This window comes from Geotrypetes seraphini, chromosome 15 (assembly GCF_902459505.1).
Source record: "Geotrypetes seraphini chromosome 15, aGeoSer1.1, whole genome shotgun sequence".
Lineage (NCBI taxonomy): Eukaryota > Metazoa > Chordata > Amphibia > Gymnophiona > Dermophiidae > Geotrypetes > Geotrypetes seraphini.
In genome coordinates, this window is record NC_047098.1 from 40,829,340 (window position 1) to 40,854,384 (window position 25,045).

At 42.4% G+C, this 25,045-nt stretch overlaps 1 protein-coding gene across 5 annotated transcripts in view; it reads left to right on the forward strand.

Annotated features, from left to right (window-relative positions):
- Positions 1 to 25,045, forward strand: part of RPH3AL (rabphilin 3A like (without C2 domains)) — a 196,868-nt gene that overhangs the window by 126,667 nt on the left and 45,156 nt on the right. For all 5 annotated transcript variants that reach the window (XM_033922685.1, XM_033922683.1, XM_033922688.1 and 2 more), the window contains one exon: positions 20,167 to 20,341. In XM_033922685.1, coding sequence (XP_033778576.1) covers positions 20,167 to 20,341 — 175 coding nt within the window. The remainder of the gene's footprint in view (positions 1 to 20,166; positions 20,342 to 25,045) is intronic.

Here is a 25,045-nt window from a genome sequence, read left to right on the forward strand (position 1 = left end):
GGCTGAGATCAGAGCTCTTGAAAATTAGTGATAGACATGGGTGAAGCCACTGCTTGCTTGGGATTGCTAGCATGGAATGTTGCTACTATTTGGGTTTCTGCCAGGTACTTGTGACCCGGATTGGCCTCTGTTGAAACAGGATACCGGGCTAAATGCACTATTGGTCTGACCTAGTATGGCTATTCTCTTGTAGTCTATTAGAAAGATATTTCCTGCAGATTTCTTGTTTATGATTTTATTTCTGTAGTATTCAAGTGGACTAACACAGCAATTGCACAATTTTACAAAAATTGCAATAAATCTGTTACTTTGGCTCCAGAAAATTTAAAGATGATGCGGATGAGTTGTTACTATTTTCCCCCAGGGCAATGTCTCCAAATGGATTATTTTTGCACATAAAGACAAAAAGTTTTGGAATAAGAGAGGACAAATCATACAAAATCCTTCTCTAGATGCCAGAAACTCCAAACCAATATTCCTTTCTTTTTTAACATCAATATTTAGTGGAGAAAAAGGACCTCAAGTGCACATACAGGGTCAGTTTCAAATAGAAAGCAGCAAAATACTATCATTGGTCTTTAAATAAACAAACAAAAAATCATCCACTATATCTGCAATACATACAAGTATATCATCAAAATATAAAAATGTGAGAAATAATTTTTATAAAAAGTAACAAAGATAAAAAAAATCTTTTCTTCAAAAGAGGGAAATAGTTTGTTAATTGAACTTCTTTACTTCCAGTATTACAATAGAACTAGTCTTTAAGCCCGTTACATTAACAGGTGCTAGAATAGATGTGTGTGTCTATCTTTCTCTCTCTCCTTGGCCACAGTCGTCTGTCTTTCTTTCTTTCTCTCTCTTTCCTTGGCTGTCCACCACCACCCTTCCCTGCTCCCTCTGTCCAGCAGTAGCCCTTCTCCCTTCATTTTACCTTTTACCCGGTTTTCATGGTGGTCTGCAGTGGTTTTGGGGTCACAGCAATGTGGAAGAAAGGCAATGTTTAAACCGCCGCAGGCTCCTACTGATGGGGAAACTGCCGCACGCTCTACTGTGCATGCAGAAACCGCCGAACAAAACAGTCGCTCTCTCCTTCTTCTGCCCCATGTGGTGCAAGCCGCCCCATGCGCCTCAAATTGAATTTGGCATGGAAACACACTTCACGGCAGCAGGGATCACAGCCTCCTAAGTGCGCATGCATGCAAAGAGGGGCATAATCGAAAGGGACGTCTAAGTCCATTTATGTCCAACTCGCAAGCTGTCCAAAGTAAAAAAAACAGCCTAGGACACATTTTCAAAAAATACGTCCAAAAATTTTTTACTTTTGAAAATCGTCTAATTATACGTCCTGCCGTTCTGATCGTCCAAGTCGCTAAAGCGTCCATCTTTATATACCATATTTCCGACCAAGTCCAAAATGCCTAGAACAAGCCCTGTTGGACATGTGAGGGGTCTGCAAAGTGATGGACTGAACACCCAGACATGGCACCTAAATAGTTGGGTACCTTACAGGGCACTGCTGTGAACTTCACAAAAAGGGTGCCATGTCTTCTCCCCACTACAGCTCCCTTATAGGTCACGGTGAGCCCCCCAAATCACCTCCAGAATCCCCTAGACCCACTTATCTACCACCCCAATAGCCCTTATGGCTGCAGGGTTTTGGGGGTGTAAAGGGGAGTGCACATGTTTAAGTATTAATGCAGTGATTACAGGGGCTTATGGGCATGGATCCTCCTCTCCACCCCCAAGACCGCTTAAGACGCCTCTGTGCAGCACGACTAGGCTTTCATATGCCAGGCTGCCAGGTGATGATGTTCTGGTGGCACAATTTTCAAGTTGTGATTAATATTTTTATGGATAGGGGTGGTCGGTGATCACTGGGGTAGTGTGTGGGGATCTGTATTATGTGTTTGCAGTGCTTATCTGGTCTCTTTAGGTGGGTTTTTATGACGTAGACCATGTTTTAAATGGTCTAAGTCACAACATCCAAGTTCCGTTGATCCTGTGCTGTATAACTTTCGGTTATACATGCAGTACGACTAAGTCTAAGCCTGCCCATGTCCCACCCAAATCCTGCCCTCAACACTCTTCCTGACATGCCCCATTTAGCTATGGTCATTCAGTGGCACTATGAAGGCCTAGGTCGTTTATAAATACGTCCAAAACCTGGTTTTATTATCGACACTTGGACGTTTTTGACTGATGATCATCCAAGTGCCAACAGGCCGGTTTTTGGACATTTTTCTCTTTCGATTATGAGTCCCATAGCACACTGTATGCAGAGAAAATGTTAATTATCATTTATATTTGGGGTTTTTTCAAAGTGGTCAAAGCAGATGACTTTAAAATATACAATGTCACCTCAGTAACAACAATACAAAAATAGACAAATATACCCCTTTCCCTTTTACTAAACCATGATAGCTGTTTTTAGTACAGGGAGCTGAGCTGAATGCCCCGCGCTGCTCCTGTCGCTCATAGGCTCCCTGTGCTAAAAACTGCTATCATGGTTTAGTAAAAGGGGGCATAGTGCAAAATATAGACAGCAGATATAAATTCAGACACATTTTGATCCCTAAATTTAAAAATAAAATCATTTTCCTACCTTTGCTGTCTGGTGATTTCATGAGTCTCTGGTTGCACTTCCTTCTTCTGACTGTAAATCCAATATTTATTTATTTCTGCCTTTCTTTCTTTCTGCCTCCTGCATTCTTTCTCTCCTCCAGACCTAATTCCATTCCCTAGCCAACATCTCTCTCTGTCCCTCCATGAGTCCAAATTTTTCTTCCTCTCTCCCTGCCCCTCCCCTTTCTTTCTTTCTTTTTTTTTTCTCTCTCTGCCCCTTTTCTTTCTTTCTGGTTTTCTTTCTCTCTTCCTGCCTCTTTCTCTTTGCCCACTTTCTTTGTCTTTTTTTTCCTCTCTCCCTGCCACCCCTTTCTTTCCTTCTCTCTCCTTGCCTCTTTCTCTCTCTCTGCCCGCCCACTTTCTTTCTTTGTCTTTTTTCTCTCTTTCTGCTCCCCTTTCTTTCTCTCTCCCTGCCTCTTTCTCTCTTTCTGCCCACTTTCTTTCTTTCTCTCTCCCTGCCCCCTTTTTTCTTTCTTTCTTTCTCTCTCCCTGCCCCCTCTCCTTGCTTTCTTTTTAAATTATTTTTATTTTAACAAGTTTTATTGAATTTTCACAATGGCAAATACACCAGATAGCCAAATCCCCACCCCAAAACATAAACAGTAATACCGGTACTCTTCAATATAAGGCAATTCTATCCAACCCAAAATCCCCCCTCTCTTTTTCTTCCTCCCTGCCTCCCTTTCTTTCTTTCTCTCTCCCCGCCCCCCTTTCTTTCTGTCTGTCTTTCTCCCTGCTTCCCCAACGCCAGGCCAGGTGTGTACATGCGCCGGGCCCACAGCCTTACCTCCTTGACATCAATTCTGGTGTCGGAGAGGAAGTTCTGGGCCAGCCAGGCAGTGATTGGCTGGCCTGGAACTTCCTCTCCGATGTCAGAATTGATGTCGGGGGAGGGGGGTGAAGGCTATGGACTCAGCGATTGTACGTACCTGGCCTGGCGTCAGGGAAGCAGGGAGAACAGAACACAAAGGCAATGCGAGTCTATTGAGGAGCCCGAGATGAATTCCACAATTAACTTGTGTTGCCTTTGTGATCTACTGGTCGATCGCGATTGACCTTTTGGGCACCCCTGCACTAGAAGCATGCATAGCATAGGTAATAAAGAAATTAGACAACAGTGTTCAGGTTTATATTCAATAATAACTAAGGCAATCTGCACCCCTACCGTCCCCCCTAGAACCCAAACTGCACTAAACCCCAACAACAGACTACTGGTCCTCGGAGGGTACTGTTCTATTTAATATATTGTATTAATTTGATGCAATATTTTGGTGTATAATTCTCGGAGCATATTTAATGTTCGCTAGTTGCACCAGAGCCACGTAATGCAGTGTTCAAAAGTGCCCCACTGTCTTTTTACTGCTGACATGGGTGTTTCCCCGCACTAAGGATTTTGACTTGCTCCAGTCTGTTTTACTCCATCCCATACCCCACCATTACCCTGACACTAGTCACACCCCATTGCCTCACCTAGTTCCACCCACTTTAGCGTCCCCAAACAGTAGAATCGCTGACCAGCTATGCTTGCAATAATGGTGCAGGAGAATGTAGACATGAGTGGTGCGCTGTGTGACATACATCCCTTTGAATTATACTGCCCTGCCTGCTCTCCAGGTTGACCAATAACGGTCCACCCTTCCTTGATGTGGGATGGACAGAAATGGAAATCATGCAAATCTAAATGTCCCAACAAGCAGTACTGTCTGACCAGGTGGCAACAAGTATGGTACACCCTTCATGAGGACTAAGGGCTATTGGGGTTTGATTTGAAGTTATTGAAAGCAACCCTTGCTTGGGGCACTGTTCTCCTTTTATGGCTTTGTATATAGCACCGCAACAGTAATGACATTTGGCAGAGCCCGTATGGAACTTGTGATCTTTGTCTTCTGTTATATTTTCTCTTTTTAAGTGTCTGGACACTCCCAGCCTTATAAGCTTCTTGAGTCAATCTGACTTGTAGATTGCAGTAATGGTCCTTTCCTGACCTAATAAGCTGCAGAGTGCACACATTTATCTGTGAATTATGTATAAATGTATTATTTACTGCCTTGTCTAAAGGAGGTTGCATATAATTGAAGTACTTATTTTGTTTCAAGGTCGCAGTGTAGCCCTCATGAGACATCCTATAACACAATTATAAGTGACGTTCAGCAGGAGCAGACTAACGTCATATTAATAGCTTACATTTGTTACCACTTTCATGGCCCTTAATTGCAGCTTACTAAAGAAATGATTATATCTAGGGCTTCTGTTTTTGGGTTTTAGCCAACAAATACTGATAAAACATCTTTGGTGGGAAAGACATGAGCTTACCCCCCAACCCCCTACACACACACACTTTTACATAGCCAAAGCCACGCTAGGGGTTGCTGCCGTGTTAACTGCACCAAAGCCTATAGGCATTTAAAGGGCTTTAGGCCTAGCGTGGTTTTGTAGAGGTGGCAGTTAGTGTCTGTTGGACAAAAATTGCTATCTTTCCCCAATAGCTTATCAACCTCTTCACATGCTGTGCTGAATTACAGAAATCCAGTTTGCGAGTCTGTTTGGGTTGGGTTTTTTTTAAAAAACATACTTTTGGGGCAAAACAATAGATACATGTTTTATTGTGGAGCAAATTAAGTGACAAAAAAATGTGCCAGGCTCCAGCATTTATAATAATAATAATATATTTTCTTATATACCGCCCAACCGGAAGTTCTGGGCGGTTCACAGCAAGAGAACTGAGATATATTAACGAAGACACAAAATACAGTAGAATTCAGTGAAATACAATATGATGCAGTACAATGTAATATAATGTAAAATCATCGCATAAATTTACCAAACAAATAGGTTTTTATCAATTTTCTGAACTCAAGGTAAGATTGGGATTGGGCATTTAGAGGACCCAGCCAAGAGTTCATTTTCCCTGCTTGAAAAGCCAGTTTTGTCTATGAAACGTTTAAAACGACAGGCTTTCAGAGCAGGGTACATAAACATACCCGCGTTTCTTGTGTTGTTATTTGATGAGAATAGTTTTAGTTGGGTGGGTAAGTACGATGGTAGTAATCCGAAGAGTGCTTTATAACAAATGCAGCCGAATTTAAAAGTAACTCTAGCAGAGTAGTTGAATTAACTAGAAAAGGCACCCAGCACTGTGAAAACACTCTTTTTTTTTTTACTGCCTTTAAAAAAAACTATCTGACCTAAATATTTCATGTTCTTATATTCAGTGATGCTGTATGTAAGGTGAAGGGACACGTATCAGAACTTTAGTAAGTGTCCTTAGGCATATGTTGTTTAAAGATGCAAAGGTAGGCCCTGTTTATCTTTCCCTTCTTTGAAGACAGGTAATGTTTAAACAGAGATAATGTGAAGTGAATTCAATTGTTTTGTTAAGCCGTATTTACAGACAGCTTTAGTTAAGAAGCTCTGCTGGTCAAGGCTTTTTCTGACCCTCTGTGGACTTCAATCTCTAGCTAGGAAAAATGCTGATGTGTTTAAAGTTTCATGTGACCTTACGTCACATGCCATCACATGCTGGCAAACCTGATTCGTATAAATATGTGAAACTCATAATAAAAGACGGACATATTTGAAAGATGGTTTCTGGTCTTTAAGATGTGTCCCCAGGTACCTGACTTACATATGACAGAGACAGAGAAAGTATGGGGCAGGAATTGGGACCTGAATCCTTTTCAGTTGGGGGCTCGTCCGGGATGGGCAGATGATATCACCAATATTTTGTGAGTATTTCTGAATTTTCTCTGTTCTTTAATACTCACTGGGTAGTGGTGACCTGTACCCAACCCCTTATTTTAAGTTCAAGCTTTGGGTTCTATTATGGAGTTTTTTTGGGAAAAATCTCGGGGTACTTTTGGTAAGCACCCCTCATATATATACGCAGCTGCCATTCTTTCGGAAAGAATGAAATTATTTATAGAACCCCCCTGCCCACTCTGTCATTTGTAAGGTTTTTTATAGAGTATAAGATTTTATTGTCTCTTATTACTGTACCTCGCTTATAAGGTAAGATAAGCGAATATTTTGCATTATTATATGGGTTTTGTAATGAGTCATAAAGGCACTTACTCCTAGACAAATGAGACTTGTACGGCTGTGTGTGTGTATGACATTTTTCCTTCAGCTCACATCTTTCTGTGTCACCAATGTTTAATACTGAGGTAGGACAGGCTGTTATGTGGAATGAATTGAAAGCGCTGTTTGAATCAGTCTAAGATCTTTCCCTTGTAGTTTGTACACAAGCCCTAATTTTGTGCGTTTCTTCTACCGGCTGCTTTCTTTGTGTTCTGTGCTGGATCATAAAAAAAAAAAAAAGAAACAAGAAAAAGAAAAAATTCCGTTTTAAAGGTTTTCTTTCTTGTGCAGAGCAAAGCTAATCTGTTCTTTGCTTTCATTATCAGGGTCTGTGCATGAATGTTTTTGTCCCTTCCCCCAGACTTCTCTGTTTGGGCTTCCACTGACCCCCTATAGTGCTTCTTTGAAGTTACTCATTCTTGGTTTTATAAAGCAGTAAGGTGAGATTCCACTGCTTGTCTCTTGACTTTTCTCCGGCATTATCAAAACCACCATCTCTTCTTATAATACGCCCATCGCTCTTGTTGTCAAAGCTCATGGCATTCCTCGTTTCGTCCTAGATTTTCGGGCTGTTAATGTTTTGGTAATTCTCATTGCCCTTATGTTTCTTCCACCATTCCACCGGCAGCCAATGATTTTTTTCTGTCATTTTCCTAAAGAATGTTTTATTTTTAGTCCCTTTGGTGAGGCTGCCTTCACCTTTAAGCAACAGTATACCTAGTGTGGAATGTCCTTCGGGCTATTCTACAAGTCATGCACTGCCCCTCATGGTCATATTCTCATTTTGTACAACTTTTGTGTTCCATAATTCAGGAGACCTGTCAGGCTGATAGTTTGTACCTTTTATAATGGTTGTCTGTGTGTGGTCACAAGGTGTCATGAAATAAACTGCACTGGTGTACATCTGAAGTGAAATACCTGGGTTTTGTCCTGTCTCATGGTCAGAGGAAAATCTGCACTTTCTGCACTGCTGCTATTCTGTGTCTGCCCCTCCCAGTTACCAAGAAAGACATGCTTACTTTTCTTGCTATGATTGGTCACTGCCGCCAATGGATCTCTGCATGTTCCTTCTATGACCAGATTTTGAGACAGACCCTGGTTTCTGAAATGACTGCTCTTATCAGATGGACTTATGAAATGTTGGACATTTAAGATGTGCTTTGGTTTCTAGCTCAAGTTTGGGTTTTCCTGCTTATGCCCACATGTTTTATCTCTTTGTTTGGGACTATTGTAACACCATGAAGGGAGAACATGGCGGTAAGTTACGCTCTGTTGCCTTTTTTTTATAGTCACTCCTGTTTAAGTTCCCTGGCTGCTTGTGCTATGGTGGTAGAGATGGTTACTTCTTTGATCCTAGGTCACCCCATTACCCTTCATACTTTTCACGATGTCCAAGCCCTTCTTTTAAATAGGCTTCTGGGTCTCAAGGGTGAACAGGATTCTCTTCCTCTCTTTTTTCACAGCTTCCTCTGAATTTGATGCCTGGCGTTTGGCAGGTGCCCAAAGCCGCCCTTTTGGACGGACTTTGGTGCAAAGAGGGGAAACCCTGGATACCAGCTGCTAGCTCTCCCTTATTCATTGCTCAATATCATGGTATTGGTTATCGTAGTGCTCGCTCGACATTTTAACTTCTTGCTAGTGATATTTTCATTCTTGACCTTTTGCTCCTTGATACAGAGATATATAGCTCAATAATTACAGCTGGCACGGTTGTGAATTGAAAATAAATTGGAAAATACAATTCCTTTCTATTGTTTTAGCTGAAGTTAGGATGTTGCTAATTTAAAATGTTTTTGTCCGGATGTATACATAGCCATCCCAGATCAGTTTTGGCACAGATATTTCTAATGTTTTCCACGGGTCCTCTTTATCACTGCAGAGATAGAGACGCTCCAAAGAGACATTAGCTTTATGCCTTTTTCCAAATATGAGATGGTTATGATATACATTATTTGTTGTTTTGGTTTTTTTTATATCAATGTGTTTATTTGCAGAGTTAAATTCAGCCCTGCACACTTGACAGATGGAGAAATAGCTCCATGTTTAAAAACTTTATGTTTTGTCTGTGTCATGTCTACTTGTCTTAGTTTAATGGGTACCCTAGGATACATAATATTGGCCATTTCTAGAGCTCTTTTTCCACTTCTTACTAGCCTAACTGCGCAATGTTCTTTTACTTTTAGCTTTTATATTCTGAATATAGTTTAGTTAAGGGTTATATGTTTAAGAAAAAAAGTTTTACTTTATACAGCATTTATTTCGTGGTGTTCCCTACATATGATCCATTCAATATACATTTCTGAATACATTCAGTACATCAGTATGGTCTCTCTGAGGTGCATAATAGTTATATGCAGCACGATAAAAACATATCCTTTTGGATTGTTCAATTAAGAACCTTAAGTAACTGAGTATTGTCTCTCTTTTGCAATAGCTATGCTAAGTGAATGAATTGGTATTGTTGCATGTTGCCACATTCAGTACAGGCAACATGGTTTCTCTTGTTTTCTATCTCTTATTTGGATCACATTGGAGTACAGCTGCTGAATGATATTTGGAATGCTTTTCAAGCATTTCTTTTCAAGTATCTCTTTCTGTATGCACAGACATCTGGCTGTTCTCCCTTTGAGATTCTCACGGGATGACCTTTCCCCGCCCCATGGGTAGATTTTCCCTTGATACAGGAGGAATACGTCCAAAAGCTAATTGAAATATTAGGGCTTGTTCAAAGAAACGTGTCTTGCACTTCTCCTTTCTCTCCACAGATTCCTACCCATTTTTTCCAGCCTGGTGATTATCCAGCAGCTTTCCAAGGATCGGAAGCAGACGGATTTCCCCTTTGGCCTTCCCACTACTGTGATCGCTGCGACCAGGCCCGCTGCACTCACTGAGGAGTTTCCTGTTTGGATCCACGCAAGTCGCTTGAAGAGGGTTAACCTAAAACCCCAGAAGCAAGTCTTCCCTGCGCAGATTTCACCTCCTCCAGTGGAACAACATGATGATCTCATTGCAGCATTCTACCAACTTTATCATTCTCTTACTGGCACTGCTGCTGCTAGTTTTTCTCCCTGTATGAATCCTTTTCACTGGGTCTACAGGGATGATGTGTTCTGGGTCCACGACACTTTCTGCCCATACCCATCTGTAAATGACACTCCTGCTGTAAACAGCACCCCCGACACCTCTTTGCGAACACGATGTCAAGCTGGACTACTCCCTCGCAAAGGCTGTCCTTCAATTGGAATCCAGAAAAGACCGATGCTACCCTTTGGTATAATTCCAGCAGTGTACAAGTTGCCACCTTCTCCTTTGAGTATTGTGACATTGTGGACTGTTCATCAATTGATATCCCAAGGCTGTGCTATTGGTCCTCAGAGATTCCTAAAACTAAGGACATATATGTATATGTTACTGACTCACGTTGGGGGTTAAGTGTGCATTCTGGGGTGTGGTAGGGTGGAATATTAATACTGACTGGGCTTATAAACTAGAAAATACCCTGAAAAACAGTGGACCAAAATGGTAAATCACTGCTTACTTGTATGACCCTTCATAAGGTTGGACACTGTTATAGGAAAAGTGTTCCTGCACAAATTATTAAGCTTTCTCTTACTATTGACAACCCTAGACCTACTGATGAAGGTATGTACATTATGGACATGAGGTTTAAGGGTGGGTCTAGCTATCATCAGTTTTCTTATGGGATCTATCTACCTCCACTCATCTTCTCCCGCCATTTTGTGGGGGCCCCAAAAAATGCTAACCCACTGGCCCCTACATTCAATAAACTTACTGACATGATGGCTATTGCCAATCCCACTTTTGAAGATATTGTGGCTGTTGAGGTAGGGTTTTCAGAACGTAACCTTTGGTTAGAATGGATGAAATTCACTGCTGATCAACATAATAAGAGTAATTGTTACATATGTGCTCAAGCTAGACCCCATCTAGGAACCGTACATCTGGACCTCCCTCCTGGTATCCAACCATGCCTTTTTGGGTTATTTACCAGTATCACAGATGCATTGCCCATTGTAACACTGTCCTTGGTCCATACAGTTATCTGGGCAGGTTCTGGTGCCACAGTTTGGCCCGGTGAAGCCGGAATCACAGATGCATTCTCCATCGACACACTTTCCCCGGCTCATACAGTTGTCTGGGCAGGTTCTGGTGGCACAGTTTGGCCCGGTGAAGCCGGAATCACAGATGCAACGGCCATCGACACACTGTCCCCGGTCCATACAGTTATCTGGGCAGGTTCTGGTGGCACAGTTTGTCCCAGTGAAGCCAGTATCACAGATGCATCGGCCATCGACACACCGTCCCCGGTTGCTACAATTATCAGGGCACATTCGATTGCCACAGCTGACCCCAGTGTACCCTGGATTGCAAATACACTTTCCGTTGACACACTGTCCGCGGTTCCTGCAATTCTCAGGGCAGGCTCTTGCTCCACAGTCTGGTCCGGTGTAGCCGGAAATGCACACACACTTCCCATTAACACATCGACCGCGGTTTCTGCAGTTCTCAGGGCAGGATTTTGTGCTGCAGTCTGGTCCGGCGAAACCAACGTCGCACACACACTTCCCATTAACACACCGGCCTCGGTTTCTGCAGTTTTCAGGACAAGTTTTTGTGCCACAGTCTGGCCCGGTGAAGCCGGGATCACAGATACACTTCCCACCAAAACACTGGCCCTGGTTCCTGCAGTTCTCAGGGCAGGCTTTAGTACTGCAGTCCGGTCCGCTGAAGCCCTCCTCGCAGATGCACACGTCCTGGACGCAGCGCCCGTGGGAGCCGCAATCCTCAGGGCAAGAGGGGTCTCCACAGCTGGGGCCCGTATAGCCGCGGAAGCAGACACAGCGGCCCTGCACACACCGGCCCTGGTCGTTGCAGTCATCCGGGCAGGAAGTTTCCTCGCTCGGGAATCCTTTTCATAAGGCAAGCATCACTGGGGGGTTGCATGTATAACTGTACATACAAGTTAAGAGCAGAAGTTTATCTTATTTATTTGGATTTATTAACCGCCTTTTCTGGAAGAGATCCAACCAAAGCGGTTTACAATGCATTGAATAGTAATTGGGTACTCTTAAGTATTTTCCCTATCTGTCCTGGCAGGTTCACAGTCTGTGGTACTTGTGGCAAGGGGGGTATTAAGTGACTTGCTCAGAGTCACAAGGAGCAGCTCTAACAACTTCACGGGTCCTGGAGCGATGTACCGGCTGCACCCCTCCCCCCCTCCCCGGGCCTGTATGGTTGTGGGCAGAAAGAAAAGAGAGGTGATGCACAGAGAAAAGATGCTAGGCATGGAAGGAGAGTAGGAACAGAGACATGGGCTGGGGGAGAATATAACAGGCGGCTTGACAGTGTTGCACTGGCTCAGCAGCACAGCCGTGTAAAAGACCCCCATAGACAGGGCTTTAGACATTTTCCAGCAATACCAGGAAAAGGACAGATCGAGACATCTGCATTTTACTTCCATTGCTTCACCAGTTAGTGTTGCTGAAAATGACTGATTAGCCCCAAACGAGCAATTTAACCAGCCAGGAGTTGTTTCTGGCTAATTAAATGGTTTTGAATATTAACCCGCTAGTTCAGTGTCATAAGAACATAAGCAGTGCCTCCGCCGGGTCAGACCATAGGTCCATCTTGCCCAGCAGTCCGCTCCAGCGGCGGCCCAAACAGGTCACGACCTGTCTGAATCACCAGAAGGGGCCCCCTTGCCACCTTGGTTTCTCATTGAAGTCCTATCTTCCCATCGAAGTCCTAACCCTCCGGTCTTGCACATGCACGACCTGGTTGGCTTTCTATACTTATTACCTGGTTAGCTTTCTATACTTGTGTTACATCCCAGCACCTCTCTCAGTATCCCACGATCCCTTTATCCCTCAGGAATCCGTCCAATCCCTGTTTGAATCCCTGTACCGTACTCTGCCTGATCACTTCCTCCGGTAGCGGAGGAAGTGTTTACTCAGCGGGTGGTGGACACCTGGAATGTGCTTCCAGAGGATGTAATAGGGCAGAGTACGGTACTGGGGTTTAAGAAAGGATTGGACAATTTCCTGTTGGAAAAGGGGATAGAGGGGTATAGATAGAGGATTATTACGCAGGTTCTGGACTTGTTGGGCCGCCGCGTGAGCGGACTGCTGGGCACGATGGACCTCAGGTCTGACCCGGCAGAGGCATTGCTTATGTGCTTATGACCCTTTGGGTGAAGAAAAACTTCCTTGCATTTGTTTTGAACCTATCTCCCTTCAGTTTCTCCGAATGCCCCCTCGTACCTGTTGTCCCCCTCAGTCTGAAGAATCTGTCCCTATCCACCCTCTCTATGCCCCTCATGATCTTGAAGGTCTCTATCATATCTCCCCTGAGCCTTCTTTTTTCCAGAGAGAAGAGCCCCAGCCTATCCAACCTCTCGGCGTATGGGCAGTGTTCCAGCCCTCTTACCAGTTTCGTTGCTCTCCTTTGGACTCTCTCAAGTACCGCCATGTCCTCCATGTCCTTCTTGAGGTGCGGCGACCAATACTGAACGCAGTATTCCAGATGTGGACGCACCATCGCTCGATACAATGGCATGATGACTTCCCGCGTCCTGGTTGTTATGCCCCTCTTTATGATGCCCAGCATCCTGTTGGCTTTTTTCGAGGCTGCTGCGCACTGTGCAGATGGCTTCAGTGATGCATCCACCAGCACACCCAAGTCTCTCTCAAGTCTGCTGTCTCCCAACAATGCCCCCCCCCCCCCAATTTGTAGTTGAACAACGGGTTCTTTTTCCCTATATGCATGACCTTGCATTTTTCCACGTTAAAGCGCATTTGCCATTTGTTTGTCCAGTCTTCCAGCTTGTCCAGGTCCCTTTGCAGGTCCTCACACTCCTCCCTGGACCTAACTCAGCCGCACAATTTGGTATCGTCTGCAAATTTTATAACCTCGCACTTTGCCTCCTTTTCCAGGTCATTGATAAACTTTCTCGAGCTGCGGCCCACTAAAGGTAGTGGCCATGGCTCAAGGCACCTGGAAGTGTGCGGATATCGCCGTGATGACATCGCGTACATGCATGACATCATCATGTCAATGTCTGCGTGTGTGTGAAAGCCTTCCAGGCGAGCCTTGAGATGCCAGTGGGGGGGGGGGCAGATGGGAAGAGGGCCAGAGAGAAGGATAGGTGCTGGCGCTCACTCATTGCCTACAGGAGAGGCACGTCCTGTAGGCAGTCAGCTGAGGCCGGTGCCTCTCCTCCTCCCCAGTGTACCATGGCACACTAGTGTGCCTTGGCGCACAATTTGAGATACACTGCGCTAGTTTACAGAATTGTCCTTTGTATGTATAATCTCTACATAAATGTGCCCCGTTGAGTGAAAAGGTCTGAAAAGTGGGGTTACAAATAACAGATAAAGGCAATAAAAGTTTGGAGGGGTAAATTTAGATAACTTTCATTTTTAAGTTTTGTGTACTATAAGATCAAAATGGGTCAAATTTTATTCATAACTTCCTATAGATTACAGAGATATAGATCAATACATCGTGCACTGTCTCTAGCAGTGTTCAAGTCCAAGCTAAAAGCCCACTTTTTTTTAACTCCTTTCAACTCTTACCTCCCACTCACTGTCAGATATCTTTACCCATTGTATCATTCCTTCTACCAGAATCTCCCCAACCCTGAGATGTCCTGTCTGTCTGTCCAAATTAGATTGTAAGCTCTTCTGAGCAAGGACCGTCTATTGAATATTAAATGTACAGTACTGAATAAGCCTTTCAGCACTATAGAAATGATAAATAGTAGTAGTAGTAGCAGTAGTATGTTTTAAGTTGGCTATTTTTCAAATGCATTTTTCTGAAAGATGCACTAGAGACATGGAGGTGAATTCTTAAAGCACTCAGACTTAAAGTTCCATAGTAACCCATGGAACTTTGTAAGTCTAAGAGCTTTGAAAATGAGCCCCATAGTAACACAGCAGATGATGATCAAATCTGTTTAAAAACTTGATATATTGCTCGCACTTCCTGGATCAAAGCAGCTTACAAATAACAATCTAAACCCAGTGTCTCGCAAACTGTGTGCCTCCTGAGATTTCTGGTGTGCCATGACACACTGTTGAGGAGGAGAATCGTCCACGCTGCGAGAGGCGCGTCCTGTAGGAAATCAGCCAGCACAGATGACTCTCCTCTTCTCCCCGCACCTCCCGGATCCCTGTAATGGCGGGTTCGCAGCCAGACGGGTCTTCACACATGTGCGGATGTTGAAGCGATGATGTCACACATGAGCGTGATGTCATTGCATCGACTTCCGGCTGGGGCACTGGATTTAGTGTGCTGTTGGCCAGAAAAGTTTGTGAAACACTGATCTAAACATTCAAGATAGAAAAGAACTCCAGATAAAAAGAGGACAGACCTAATCTATTCACTGCAGATAAAACATTCATCCTATTGTATGTCATGTCTTGTAGTATATAGCTACATTTTTCATATATAATCTCAACAACAAGCATTAAAGATATCACATTTACCTCAAAGAACACCACAGCTTCCCACATGAGGGTTTAGAGTCCAAATGCCAGCTTAAAGAAAAGTATATTTTTGGTAATATCTTAAATTTATTATACTTCTGCCCTAATTTCCTTAAGCAAATGATTCCATAGAGCTGGTTCTAGCCAGAAGAATGCCCTTTTTCTTGTGATGGCCCAATGTGTTTTCAAAAAAAATGGGGCATCTTGGTGTGTACAAAACTGGCCATTTGCTCAGATATAGTGGTCCTTGTTCCCACAACGATTTGTGCACAATTCAAAACAGTTTAAACTTCTAAATGATATTTCATAAACAATGGTGTAACATGATGAAAAGTGTGCATTTCCTAGGAGCCTAATTTCTACACTCTGTAGGGTTTGCAGATGCTTAAAAAGTGACCGGGAGAGACCTAAATACACAAAGGGCCTGATTCTGGAAACGGTGTCTGCCGCAGTAGGCACTTGCAAAATGGGCGCCTACCACATGGCAATTACCGGCAAGCGCCGTGTCCACAATTGCCTCTATTTTTTTGGACAGAAGCCTTAAATGAAGGCTAGCATTCTATAGGCCTATATTTAAGGCATCTGACTCGCATCTACAAAAGCATCTAAGCATGCCTAAGGGCACCTAAGGTCACTTCTAGCATAAGCCACGCCTATGCCGGCCTTAGGCATCTGTAGGCTTGCTTCGCCTTGTTGCATTGCTTTGTCATCTTGAGATCCTCGGACACTATCACCCCAAGGTTCTTTTCCTGAGCTGTGTTTATCAGAATCTCTCTTCCTATCTCATACATCTCCTTTGGGTTCTTCACTTCTTTGCATTAAATTTTAACTGCCAGATCTTTGGCCATTCTTCGAATTTTTGGAGATTTCTTCTCATGGTTTCCATTCCTTTCAGGGTATCATCTACAAAAGGCAAACCTTTCCTTCTGACCCTTCAGTTATGTATTTCGCAAATATATTATAACAAAAGCCAAAAATTAAATAGTTATCTATTAATTAAATATACATGTACAGAACCATTAAAGAAGTCAAAAAGGGCAGTAAACTACGTCCTAATTAGTTATTTTATTAAATTTTAACATAAATTTAGTGTATAGGGACAAGCCTCAGATTATGGAGGCTTGTCCCTATACACAAAATTTGTTAAAATTTAATAAAATAACTAATTAGGACGTAGTTTATTGCCCTTTTTGACTTCTTTAATGGTTCTGTACATATAACTGTACATATTGAACTTCACGGTATTGCGGTATATAAGCTGTTATTATTATTATATATTCACGAATATATTAAACATAATCTGCCCTATTTTTATTGGCAAACATTTCTCATTTTTTTAAAATGTAATTAGTCTATACCTGAGGCTGAATTTTGCAGAATTATGAATTAATACCGTCTACTTTGTTGTATAAATAAGTTACATACTCCACTTTTTGTACCTTCTCACTCAGCAGATCATGCACATTTGAAACCGCTTGCTGCATGTGTTTAGAAGTCTAGACCTGTTAGTGGATCGCTGGGTAGTAAAACTCCAATCTAATATGTCTTAGCAAAAAGACCTGATTCATCCAGTCCATTTTTCTGATTTTCTATTTTGTGTCATAACTTGGTTGGCGAATCTGTCAATGAATGTTTAGGTTTGACTTGGCCTTATGTTGCATAAGGTTCTCTCTCGATGATTAGCACACCCTTTACTTATCACTTCTTAAACACAACTGGGGAGGTTTATTGTAGTCTAGAAAGACTTTTAAAACAATTGACCTTGCTGTCACTTATCAGCCTCCTTTTGGCTTTGTCTGTGTGCAATAGCAGAGCTGTGATCTCAGGATTGTGATGCAATGATGTCATAACTAATATGACTGGGCAAAACTGGCAGTAACCTAGGGTGTCAGAATTTTGATGGGCGTGGGGGTGGCAAAAGAACAAATAGTGGAGCTCTAGTGGTAGAAATGCCCAGGCCTTGCCAGCTGGAGTTATCTGAGTTGTCCTGGCAGGGTTGTGGGAGCCTATAATACGGCAGCCACACTTCAGTTGACATTTTGGTGGTTGTGTGCAACTTTATTATGTTTTGGACCAGTTTTAGGAATCCAGATGACCTAGACTAACCAATCTTAAGAAACCAGATAAGTTCATCGTTTATTATTGTTATCAGGTTAAAAAAAGAATAGCTTGGCATTTAGCAGGGTTTCAGAGGATGTTAAAAGATCTATTTGATGGTTTTAGACCAGTGGTCTCAAACTCAAGCCCTTTGCAGGGCCACATTTTGGATTTGTAGGTACTTGGAGGGCCTCAGAAAAAATAGTTAATGTCTTATTAAAGAAATGACAATTTTGCATGAGGTAAAACTCTTTATAGTTCATAAATCTTTCTTTTTGGCTAAGTCTTAATAATAATATTGTAATTTATAGCTAAAGAGACATTTGATCAAGAAACTGTTTTATTTTACTTTTGTGATTATGATAAACATATCGAGGGCTTCAAAAATAGTACCGGGCGGGCCGCATGTGGTCCCCGGGCCGCGAGTTTGAGACCACTGCTCTAGACTTATTGCTCCAATGGGCCAGGTATGTGAAGTGCTCAGGAGCTGTAAATATGTTTAATGGATAAGAGTTTTCCTGCAAAATAAACATAGTTAAAGCTATCATTGGTCCATCCCACATCTCATATATTTAGATGCAGTGATTTGAACACAGCTTGTGTAGTAGTCAAAGAAGGACTTCCATGTCTTCTCTCACCCCCACACTGAATACATTTTGGACTACAGTGCATGCAATTTCAAAATTGCATTAATATGTATTTTAATTTTGCAATCCGTGATAAAACTGCATCCCCACATATTGGCTTTCAAAATTGAAGGCATGTAGGAAGATTCAGAACTGAGGTGGAAATTGGTATATGAATCTAGTTTATGATCAGTCTAAATCTCCTTTCTTCCTCTCACATTGTGCCTAAGTAAATGATTCCAGTGATATTTCCCAGGCTCGTCCTTCTGGTTCCCAATCGCAAGAAACTACCTGCCTATCTTCTCATCATAGCTTAGGAAGTATTTATGTAAAAAGCATGAATGTTATTAAAACATCATCCGAGGAGAGAGTTGTGATTCTGTATAAGAGAAACCCCCAAATTCCTAAATACATTTGTTAATAATAATGGTATTAACAAAGGATAATTAAGTTTCACCATTGATGTTGGTAGAGAGACCTTTTCTATAATTGCTTTTTGCTTTGATGCTGCTTCCTTTGGTTCTAAATCAACAGTGATTGCACTGCAGATAAAATGAACCAGGGGCTTTATGATTGATGTGCTTGATTTAATTCATGCAGATTTCCAATTTATTAGGCATTGCACCAATTAGTAAAAGCTGATTGTTATTAGGGAAGAGAACCTTCAAGTAAACGTAACAAGGATTAATTTTCAGAAGGTTACGCTAAAGACAGCAGCACAGCCCCTGTGCACAACCAGAGTCTGCTACTAGCCTTTCTGTGGGGGCTGTGTTTCAGTTTTGATGTATTCAATCAACAGAACGCTACAGGGTTTGCATCGTACAAGGCTAATTGTATAAACAAGCGTATCTGTCAATATAGCATGCATGCTTTTCCCTGTACATGTATGGGTGAATTTTCATATCAAAAGTGTATGCATTTCTCCGTTTTGAAAATTACCCCAGGGAATTTACTTGCTGATATTTTGCACCTGCCGTTTCTAATGCTCAAATTTTTTGAGTAAAGTTATGCACGTGTCTTTTTTTTCAAATGTATGCACATAAATGCAAACTTATCAACGCCTCTGATAAGTCTGCATATTGGGGGGACAGTTTTATTACAGCCTATTTCTTCATGTAAAGCACTGCTTTACCCCAAGAAATATTTTTTGAAAGTCAGTTTCCTAGTGCAGTCTTTTTTTCCTTTTTAAACCATGAGTTTACTGAAAACTGTACTGAGTACTTGGTTTTAAATGTATACAGGTAAGTGTTCACAGGCAATATCTATTGTGCATACACTGAAAATACAAATCCATTAATAACACCATTTTGAGGGTCCTTTTACCAGTGCAGTAAGTAGTTAGCATGCAATATAAAACGTGCTAACAGTTACAAGTTTCAAGTGTAATGGTTATTTGATCGTAATACTAACTGATTTTATACAAAATATTTAAAATCAGGGGGTACACATCAAAAATACATATTATCAGATACAAAGACAGAACGGACTAACATGGCACAAAAGGATTAAGGGTGAACTACAATAAGGTGTGTTTTGTACCTAGGATAATGGAGGGTTAATTGACTTGCCTAGGGTCACAATGAGCGCCGCGGCCTTGAGAATCAAACCCAGCTCCCCAGGAACTCAGCCCACTGCACTAACCATTAGGTTACTTTTCCACCCCAGTTTACCAAGTTGGTGTGAGTGTTGGTGCTAGCATTTAACCTAGTAGAGTAACGAGAGTTGATTTCTTCTGGAAATGTCTGGTTTAAAAGAATAATGTGTTTATTATTTTCTGTTTAATTTTAGTTTTTTGGTTGGATGGTACAATTTACTGTCTTAAATGGTAGTTCCTTTCTAATTTGTTTTTGTAGTATTTAGTGTTTATTGTGAATCATTTTGATCTTTTGATTAGCTAAGTGGTATATTAAACGTTTTAATAAGCATAAACACCTACGTGTCTGTACATGCTTACATTAGTATTTTATAAAGTCAAAAGGCATAAAATAGTTGAATGAAAAGGCAATAAGAGGGCCCCCAGAATTTTATTGTCCAAAACACATATAAACGATCAAACATCTACTGTACAAACATATATGTACATGTAGGGCCAAATTTAATAAATGACACTGAAAATTCACTTAGCTATTCTATAAAAAGGTTACTCCCCCCTTAAAACAATGAAAAAAGATTTAAAAAATAAGCAGTTCTGATCCAGCTAAATGTCATGTTTATTTTTTTTTCTCCCCCAACAGGTCTGGAAGCGGTCTGGTGCGTGGTTTTATAAAGGGCTGCCCAAATATATCTTGCCATTAAAAAGCTCCAGTAAAATTAATGAACTATACATGGGGACAATGCAGGCTGTGCCTTCCGTGCCGGAGGTAAAGAGCACTGGCACCACTCGTGTGTACACATGGGCTAGAGGAAGAGGTCAGTAGTCTTATTCATTGATGGCTCAGTTTTTGCCTCGTGCGGAGCAGATTTTGCAGCAAAATTTGTGTCCTTTCTACAGTATTAAAAACATAGAATTATGAAAGTGTTTTTGCCCTTTATCAGGCTGGCCAGCGCAAGAAGTGCTGCACAAGCATTTCTCATTAACTTCTTTAGGGAGGCAGAGAGCAATGGGAGCTGGCTAATGAGTGTCTTCAAGTACAAGTTTCTGAGGAGCTTCATTCTTCCTTGTTGAGCACAAGTTGCAGAGATATCTACTTCTACTACTACTGCTTATTATTATAGCATTACTAGATGTAAATGGTGCTGTACAAGCACCTAGAAAAGAGTAGAGCTTAGTCTTGTCACGACCATGTAGAACAGGGATCTCAAAGTCCCCCCTCGAGGGCCGCAATCCAGTCGGGTTTTCAGGATTTCCCCAATGAATATGCATTGAAAGCAGTGCATGCACATAGATCTCATGCATATTCATTGGAGAAATCCTGAAAACCCGACTGGATTGCGGCCCTCGAGGAGGGACTTTGAGACCCCTGATGTAGAATGTAAGCATGTGGTTAAAATCAACAAGGCTGTGATCAGGAGAAACAATTGTTAAGACTTTAAAAGCAGCCTCAAAAAGGTAGGTTTGTAGAATGGAATCTAAGGCCAGATAAGGAGCATGGACACATCAACTCAAGAAATTTATTCCACGTCCATTTCACAACAAGGTGCAAATATGAAATCTGGAGTTGACGGTGGAGGAGAATGGAGAGATAAGAGCAAGGTTTTAAGACCCCATAGCCACTTGGGTTCCCAGGTTATCCAAAATAAGTATGCATCCAATAAATCTGCCTGCATTTTATTTTTTTTTTTTTTTTTTTTTTTTTTTACTTATCCAAAATAAGTATGCATCCAATAAATCTGCCTGCATTCATTTATCCCAAGCCTGTTCATTGTGGATATTGTAAAAATCTAGCTGGGCATCGAGATTCTCAGGACAGGTTTCGGGAGCCATGAATAAAAATGACTTGTTTGGCAAACAGAGTTCATGAAGAGGGTTGTAGCAAGACAGAAGAGAAAAGCTTGAATTGTATGTGGAAGTGGATAGGAAGCCAATGTAGTGACTTATGAATAGGGGTTGCATGCTTCGATGCAGGTTGGGAAAACCTATTCTATAATGTCATCTGGGTGCTCAGATTCCATCATAAAGCAGAATACTAGTGTACATTTGCATATATACATTGATGTGTGTCCACTTATGCCAGGTCTATGCCTAAATGTAGCACTTATATGCCTAATCTATAAATTTAATGTATGTAAGTAGGGGAGCTGCCTATGCTCTTCCATGTGTGCACCTTTCTTGCATTTATGCACTATGGGCAAAATTTAATATATGGCATACAAAAAAATCAGCACTGACTACAATGACACCTAGTACGATTCTATAGAATCACTCTAAGTATCAGTGTGTGTCATAACTTTTAGATCAAGGAAGATTGGGCCTAATTGCCTGTGCCTAACTTGTGCGTGGATCGGACATATTCTATAAAAAGGTGCATAAATTTTAGGAACACCCATGATCTGTCCATGCTCCTTCCCCGGCCATGCCCCCTTTTCAGATTTACACACTAGAACTGAGGCACAACACTTTAGAGAATATGCTTACCTGTAACTTCCTTTTCATGGAACCAGGAAATTATATCACAGGGAAGGCTTGAGCCTGTGCAAGCAATGGGTAGGAGTCCCTGTTTGCTGTTGGTGAAAAAACCCAAAAGGATTTGAAAGGTGCTGAACCCCCTATTACTGACAGAGGGGTGGGGTGGGGGTTGGCACTATCTTCCTTCTGCTTCGAGTGCCATCATCTAAGCTACTGACCATGAATGAGAGTTAAAAGCTATATTCTGAACTAATTGAAGTTACCTAATTTGATACTGAGGCAACCCTGATTCAAGAGAATTATATTAATCAATATGAGAAATGTCTACCCCTTGACTTTGGACTATTTATAATTATAATGCTATAACAAGCCTCAGTTTTAAACATAATACTTATCTACTTTATAAAAGTTAAAAAAAAACCCTCACCAAAGAAACAACCCATGCAAGGCATAATACAGTATGAAAGTTCTATAGAAAAGCCTGCTGCAGTCTACGAATGATAAGAACATAAGAACATAAGAAGTTGCCTCCGCTGAGGCAGACCAGAGGTCCATCTCGCCCAGCGGTCCGCTCCCGCGGCGGCCCATCAGGCCCATTGCCTGAGCAATGGTCCCAGACTATCCCTATAACCAACCGCTACTCTTATCTGTACCCTTCAATTCCTTTATCCTCTAGGAACCTATCCAAACCTTCTTTGAAGCCTTGTAACGTGCTCCGGCCTATCACAGCCTCCGGGAGCGCGTTCCATGTGTCCACCACCCTCTGGGTGAAAAAGAACTTTCTGGCATTTGTTTTAAACCTGTCTCCTTTTAATTTTAAAAGGAGTGCCCCCTTGTACTTGTGGTTCCCCGTAATCTGAAAAATCTGTCCCTGTCTACTTTTTCTATACCCTTCAGGATCTTGAAGGTTTCTATCATGTCTCCTCTAAGTCTCCGCTTTTCCAGGGAGAACAGCCCCAGCTTTTTCAGTCTGTCAGTATATGAGAGGTTTTCCATACCTCTTATCAGTTTAGTTGCTCTTCTCTGGACTCCCTCAAGTACCACCATGTCCTTTTTGAGGTATGGCGACCAATATTGGACACAGTACTCCAGATGCGGTCGCACCATTGCACGATACAGTGGCAGGATGACCTCCTTTGTCCTGGTCGTGATACCCTTCTTAATGATACCCAACATTTTGTTTGCTTTTCTTGAGACTGTGGCGCACTGTGCCGACGCCTTTAAAGACGTGTCCACCATCACTCCCAGGTCTCTTTCAAGGTTACTTACCCCTAGCAGTGATCCTCCCATTTTGTAGCTGAACATCGGGTTCTTTTTCCCTACATGCATGACCTTGCATTTCCCTACATTAAAGTTCATTTGCCATTTTTTGGCCCATTCTTCTAGCGTCGTTAGGTCCCTTTGCAGATCTTCGCAGTCTTCCATGGTTTCAACCCTGCGGTAGAGTTTGGTGTCATCCGCAAATTTAATAACTTCGCAATTTGTTCCCGCCTCCAGGTCATTAATAAATATATTGAACAGGAGCGGTCCCAGCACCGACCCCTGCGGAACTCCGCTCGTGACCCCATGCCAGTCTGAGTAATGGCCCTTCACTCCAACCCTCTGTTTCCTGTCTGCCAGCCAGTTTTTGATCCATCGGTGGACCTCCCCTTGCACCCCGTGTCTCCACAGTTTTTTAAGCAATCTTTCGTGCGGTACCTTGTCAAAGGCTTTTTGAAAGTCAAGGTAAATGATGTCAATGGATTCCCCTTTATCCACCTGTCTATTTACTCCCTCAAAGAAGTACAATAAGTTTGTGAGGCATGACCTACCCTTGCAGAAGCCGTGCTGGCTCGACTTTAGCTGTCCATTGTTTTCTATGTGTTCACAGATACTGTCCTTAATCAGTGCTTCCATCATTTTTCCCGGGACCGAGGTCAAGCTCACCGGCCTGTAGTTCCCTGGGTCCCCCCTTGAACCCTTCTTGAAGATGGGTGTGACATTTGCAATTTTCCAATCCTCCGGGATCTCTCCAGTCTTTAAGGATAGGTTACATATTTGGCGAAGTGGCTCTGCTATTACGTTCCTTAGTTCCTTGAGTACCCTTGGGTGAATGCCGTCCGGACCTGGCGATTTGTCGCTCTTTAGTCTGTCTATCTGCCTGAGGACATCCTCTTGGCTTACCTCTAGTTGGACCAGCTTTTCATCCCGATCCCCATTTACGATGTCCTCCGGTTCTGGAATATTGGATGTATCCTCCCTCGTGAAGACTGACGTGAAGAACTTATTTAACCTGTCTGCTATCTCTTTTTCCTCTTTTACCACTCCTTTTTTGTCTCCATCATCCAATGGCCCCACTTCTTCCCTTGCCGGTTGCTTCCCCTTCACATATCTGAAGAACGATTTGAAGTTTGTTGCTTCCCCCGCCAGTCTCTCCTCATATTCCCTTTTAGCTTTTTTAACCACACGGTGACACTTCCTTTGGTGTTCTTTGTGTTCCATTTGGTTGTCCTTTGTTTGGTCCTTTTTCCATTTTTTGAACGATGTTTTCTTGTCACTTATCGCCTTTTTCACTGCAGTTGTTATCCACGCTGGGTTTTTTGTTCGGTTTTTTTTGCACCCCTTCCTGAATCTGGGGATGTACAGGTTCTGTGCCTCTTGCACCGTGCCCTTGAGTAGGGACCAGGCTTTTTCTACAGACTCCATCTTCCTTTCGCTACCATTGAGTTTCTTTCCCACCAGTTTCCTCATGCCATCATAATTCCCTTTTTTGAAGTTGAGTGCTGTCGCTGTGGATCTTTTCACCTTTGATGGTCCAATTTCCAGCTTGCACTGGATCATGTTGTGATCGCTGTTTCCTAGGGGTTCTAGCACCGCCACCTCCTTTGCAGGTCCCCCTAGCCCATTGAGGATTAGGTCGAGAGTTGCATCCCCCCGTGTTGGTTCCGTGACCAGCTGTTCCATGAAACAGTCCCTCGTGGTTTCCAGGAATTTGGTCTCCCTTGTGCAGTTTGAGTGTCCAATACTCCAGTCTATCCCAGGGTAGTTGAAGTCTCCCATCACCATCA